Raw genomic sequence first — 5,576 nt, forward strand, 5'->3', positions numbered from 1 at the left:
GGCACTGGGAAACAATCACAAACAAAACATTGCCTCCATCCCCCGTGGAGCTCCCAGCCTGGCTGGGCAGTCAGATTTTTAAATGAAGACCAGCATGCAGGAAGCATGTAACACGCGGACTTCATCTTGGGCGGTAGAGAGGAGTTCTGGGAAATCTAAGCTTAGACCAAGGTTTCTGAACTGTAGCGCTACTGACACTGGGGCCAGATCATTCTCTGTTGTGTGGCCATCCTGTGCCTTGTTAGCAGCATCTCAAGCCCCCATCCACTGGATGCCAGTAGCACCTCCCCTGTATTAGTTTGCTAGGACTGCAATAACAAAGTACTGCAGCCGGGCGGCTTAAACAACAGAAATTTGTTTTCGCACAGTCCTGTGGACCTAAGTCTGAGATCAGGGTGTGGGCAGGGTTGGTTTACTTTGAGGGCCGTGATCTGTTCCAGTCCTCTCTTCTTGGCTTGTAAATGGCTGTCTTTGTTTCCCCTATGTACATGTCCGTGTCCAAATTTCCTTTTCTTATAAGGACACCAGTCATATTGGATTAGGGCCTACCCTAATGATCTCATTTTAATTTAATTACCTCTTTAAAGACCCTGTGTCCAATTGCAGTTATATTCTGAGATACCGGAGTTAGGATTTCAACATATGAATTTTTAGAGGGACACAATTCAGCCTATAAGTGCCCCCCCTCCCCGAGTCATGGTAACCAAAATGTCCCCAGATGCTATGGACTGTGCCTCCCCCTTCATGTGTTGAAGCCCTAACCTCCCATGTGACTGTATTGGACACTGGTCCTTTAAGGAGGTGATTAGGGTTAAATGAGGTTATAAAGGTGGAGCCCAGACCCAGTAAAATTGGTGTCTTTATAAGAAAAGAAGAGACACCAGAGCTTTTTGATATGTGAGGACATAGAGAGAAGGTTGTCTATAAGCCAGAAAGAGCATTCTCACCATGCTGGTGTCCTGATCTCAGACTTATGGCCTCCAGAACTGTGAGAAAAATAGGTTTCTGTTGTTTTTGCCCCTTAGTCTATAGTATTTTGTTACGGCAGCCTGAGCTGACCGACTAAGACACCAGACATTGCCACATAGCCCCTGGGGGACAAGCGCTGGATTAGATCATAATTACTGTATCATTTAGCTTGGCCAGATGTTGGGCTGTTTGGAGGAGGTTTGGAGAGAGGATTTCAGGCTATAAGGAACAGCATCTGTAAAATCCTTCGGGGAGAGAACCTGGTGCGCCAATGTGGGGGGTGGTGTAAGTTGACTGGAGAGCAAGTGGGTGCCAGACCATGCAGGGCCTGGAAATGTGGGAAAAGAACCTGGCCCATCTCCTAGGCTACCAGGAGCCAGGAGTGCACGTAGGTGAGTAGTGCCATGTACCTGTGGTTCTAACAACCCTCCAGCACCTGTGAGGAAGATGGACTTCAGGGAGGATATGAGTGGTGGGTGACGGCAGTTAGGAATGGAATGGTGGCAGCCTAGACTTGGGGTGAGTGAAATTAGTGTGGCGGGGGTCCCTAAGACCACTCGCAAGTTTGATGACTTGCTATGAGGCCTAATAGAAGGCAGCATACAGCTGTGCACGTGGCCATGGTTTCTTACAGGAAAGGATACAAAGCAAAATCAACCAAGGGAAAAGGCTCATGGGGTGAAGTCTGGAGGGAACCAGGATCCTTCCTTGCCTAACTTCATGTTAACTAATTACATCTGCAAAAACCGTATTTCCAAATAAGGTCACATTCTGAGGTACCTGGAGTTAGTACTTCCTTCTTTTGGGGGAAACACAATTCAACCTGTAACAGCCTACCCTCCTCCCCCTCTTAATTTATGTCCTACCCACATGCGAAATACATTCAGGTGATCCCAGCATCCCAAAAGTTTTCAGCCATTTCAGCATCAACTCTAAGTTCAAAATCTCATCAACTCAAAAAGTCCTAAATTTCATCATGTAAATCATCCAAATCAGGTATGGGTAAGATTCGGGGTAGGTCCATCCTAGGGGCAGAATTCCTCTCCATCGGTGAAGCTGTGAAACGAGAAAACAGGTATTCTGCTTCCAGAATACAATGGTGTGACAGGCATAGGACAGACCTTTCATTCCCAAAGAGAGAGGAAAAAGGGGCCATGGGTTCCAAGCAAATTAGAAACCCAGTAGGGCAAGTTCAAGGCCTGAGAATAAACCTGTGTCTTCAGGCTGTGTTCTCTGCCTGCCTGGGGCAGCCCCACCCTCTAGCTCATTGTGGATGTTCCATTCGTGTTCCCCTAGATGTGTAAGTGGAGATACTGGAGCCTGTGGTTGGGTGTCTGGGTCTAGAGTTCAGACGTGAGTCAGCCTAGAGATTTGGTAGAGGTGGGAATTGACACCCAGAGGGGCAGGTTGCCATCTGAGTTGGAGAGTACTGAGGGAGAAGAGAAGAGGAAGGTCTGTGATGTGGGGTTGCCAACCCGAGGCGTGATGGAAGAGGAGCTTATACAAGGGACCAAGAAGAAGGCTGGGGGTGTGGGCACCATGTGTGACCCTGTGAGTGTGTGCATGTGAAGTCACAATCAGAGTGGGCAGTCTTTGGTCCTGCGAATGTGCTCACTGGGCCTCACAGCTGCCTCTTTTCTTCTAGCTCTGTCTGCTCAGGGCCCCATGTGGCTCCAGGAGGACAGTGTAGAGGAAGATCCTGGGGTGCTGACCACCTGTGTACAGGTAAGTACGGAATTGTTCTTGCTCTTTCTTGCTTTGCCCCCTTGTTCCCTTGCCATGGCCTGGAGCGTCTCGACCCCACAGGGCTAGTCTCCAGGCATCCAGACACTAGGCCTCTTGCAGTAGGTAGGGGTTGGGCCAGGCAATGACCCCAGCCCTGCAGTCAGACCTTCCCCAGTCTGTTGAGTGCTGTGTTCTGCTGAGTGTCAGGGGGGAAAACAAAGCAAAGATGTGGGTTATTCTCGTCTCATATCCTTCATGGTCTCCTGGAGCAAACAGTTTTCATTTACCAAATATTTATCTCTTGTCTGTCTCTTGCCTGCTCAGGTCTGCAGGACCCTGGGGCTGGAGGGGAGTAAAACTGCAAGGGCTTCCTGGCTAGCTGTCAATAGCTAAGTCCTGTTATGAAGTTGAGGTCCTTTGATGCCACGCTTCTGGATGCTGTCCCTTAGGGAGGGAAGGGTAGAGAGAAGAGTTCTAGATCTGAGGCCTGAGTCAAGGGTCAGACTCTGAGATGCCTCAGAGTCCCGTCTGAAAGACCTCTGCACAGGGTGTCCATCCCCCAGGCCTGCTAGCCCCCCACCAGGGTGGCCCCTGGCTGAGCAGGGATGGGTGTGCATTTTAGGAACCAGTCACCTTCGCAGATGTGGCTGTGCTCTTCACCCCAGAAGAATGGATGTTTCTAGACTCTGCTCAGAGAAGCCTGTACAGAGATGTGATGCTAGAGAACTACAGGAACCTGGCCTCTGTGGGTAAGGCTGGCCTCATTGCTTCATCCATACTCTCATGCAAGTATGGGTTCCCAGAACTGTGCTGGTTTGGAAAGAGAGAGGTGAAAAGACAGATGAATCCTGCCCTCATGGTGCTTATAGTCTAGTGGCTTCTAGAAATGAAGATCTTTCTGCTGCTTCTGGGTTTCTCAAATGTGTCCCTGAGCTAGGCCCTAGGTTTTGGGGACTGGAATGTTCTAGTGTTCTCTGGGATCCTGTGAGGGAGCGTGTACTTTGTTTGGTTCCTTAGTGAAAGAGCTCTGCTGCGCCCATCAAAATTTAGGCATGCTCATTTCACTACTCCCATCCCCAGCACCCCTGAAGTCTTCAGAATATCAGCCCTGATTTCATGTCAGGCGCAATCTGCCCACACCATGAGTCTTTCCCCACCAGCAGGAGATCAACTGTGCAAACCCAGCGCCTTTTCCCATTTGGAGCAAAGAAAAGAGCTATGGACCACCGGGAGAGGGATCTTCCCAGGAACCTGTCCAGGTGAGCACCCAGCACCAGCTCTGGTAAGATGAATGTTAGATTTGGAAAGTGTCAGAAAGGGAAACACTTTCAATGCGTTTCACAGAGAAGATTGTTTGGTTGAGCTCCCCTAGTGAGTTCCACCTTCTTTTTTTTTTCCTTTTCCTTTTTATCTCTAGTGCTTTACTCTGGTTTCACTTGGGTAGGCACGATTTATCCTACCTCATCTTCACATTTAGCATTTCCATGTGTATATTTCATCCAGTTTCTCCTCACTCTAGGTTCTTGTTAATACTTTCTCTCGACGTCAGTTCCAATCTTCATAGAATCCTTTCTTAGTAAATTATCTGCTATTTCCATCCTTTTTCCTGTGATTGCATCATTTCTCACATAACCAAATGCCTTAAAATTATCCTTTACTCTGATACATTCCCCCTTTTCACAATTTCTTCCCATATTTAATATCAGTATTAAAAAAAAATCCACATATGCCAAGCTTACCTTTTTGGCCACCTTGATCCTACAGTTTCCTTCTCTGCACGCTTAATGTTTTNCAGGAAGCCTACAGGAATGGGTAGGCCCTGTGACCCACGGTTCTGGGTGAGGAGTGTCCAGGCTGAGTATCTGAGAGGGACACTGTAAGGTGTGCTTTGAGCTCTGCCATGAGGAGAAGGGGCCTCCTCCCACCTGCTCTAGGGGCCTGTCACCTGCCCCGAGGGACCTGCCACATTTACTTCCCATCCACCACCAAGTCCTGCGAGCTTTGCCTCCAAACTATAACCTACCTCTGAGTGCTCCTCCTGTCCCCCCCTGCCACCGCCCTGCCCACAGTCTGTTAGTTCTGAAGCCCCTGCGAGCTGCACCTGACAGGCTTCTGCTTCCACTGGACTCACCCTGGACACGGAGGCCAGAGGCGCCCCTTAGAAGTGCAAGTCAGGCCAGACACCTTTCCAGTAGAGGAGCATTCCGACCCTGCCTCCCACGACAGGGCTTCCTCCCGGAAACAACGTCCTACCTCCCCTCATTTGCACAGGCCCATCGCCGCAGCCTCCCTCTGCCCCTCAGTCTGCTAGCACGCACTGCCCGCTTTGCCCCAGAGTTTCCCCCACCGCTGGAGGCTGCCCAGGGGAGGCCTACCCGACCCTGGACCCATCTCCATCCCACCTTGAAGGTGCGGTTCTAGCCATAGTGATTAGCCTTGTCTTGAGGAATTGGGTAAATCTGGGCCGGTAAGCATGGTGTGTCCCTTCTTTTATCAGTATGTTCCCCAAAGCAGGGCCAGTTATGCAAATTCAGTCTGCGTGAACAGGTGTGAGTGGATCCCATTGACCACTGTGTGACTCTAATCTGTCCCTGTCACTCTGTCCAGGGGCTGAAGGTGGCTGTGCGGATTCAGAGGGTGGCCACGCCAGAGCCTGCGCTGGGCCTCCCTGACCCGTGGGTGGCTGGGGATTCTGGTGAGTGAGTGCCGGGTGGAATAGCAGCCAGAGGGCACTGCTGTCCTGTGAGAGCTGGCATCGCCTTCATTTCCGCTGACTGCAGACATTGTCCTGTGCCATCCCTGTACCATCAGCAGAGAATACAGAATCCTCTTTCTTTATGTATTCAAGGAGAAAGGCACTTCCACAGTCCTCAGGTTTTTTT

The 5,576-nt window shown here is 50.1% G+C and overlaps 1 protein-coding gene across 1 annotated transcript in view; it reads left to right on the forward strand.

Moving 5' to 3' along the window:
* The window catches only part of ZNF333 (zinc finger protein 333), a 23,175-nt gene that overhangs the window by 11,258 nt on the left and 6,341 nt on the right, over positions 1-5,576 (forward strand). The window contains exons 7-11 of the mRNA XM_019633758.1: positions 2,314-2,524; positions 2,615-2,694; positions 3,317-3,443; positions 3,858-3,976; positions 5,302-5,389. Of these exons, the coding sequence (XP_019489303.1) occupies positions 2,314-2,524; positions 2,615-2,694; positions 3,317-3,443; positions 3,858-3,976; positions 5,302-5,389 (625 nt within the window). The remainder of the gene's footprint in view (positions 1-2,313; positions 2,525-2,614; positions 2,695-3,316; positions 3,444-3,857; positions 3,977-5,301; positions 5,390-5,576) is intronic.

Source organism: Hipposideros armiger, unplaced genomic scaffold (genome assembly GCF_001890085.2).
Source record: "Hipposideros armiger isolate ML-2016 unplaced genomic scaffold, ASM189008v1 scaffold_1396, whole genome shotgun sequence".
In the NCBI taxonomy this organism is placed as follows: Eukaryota; Metazoa; Chordata; class Mammalia; order Chiroptera; family Hipposideridae; genus Hipposideros; species Hipposideros armiger.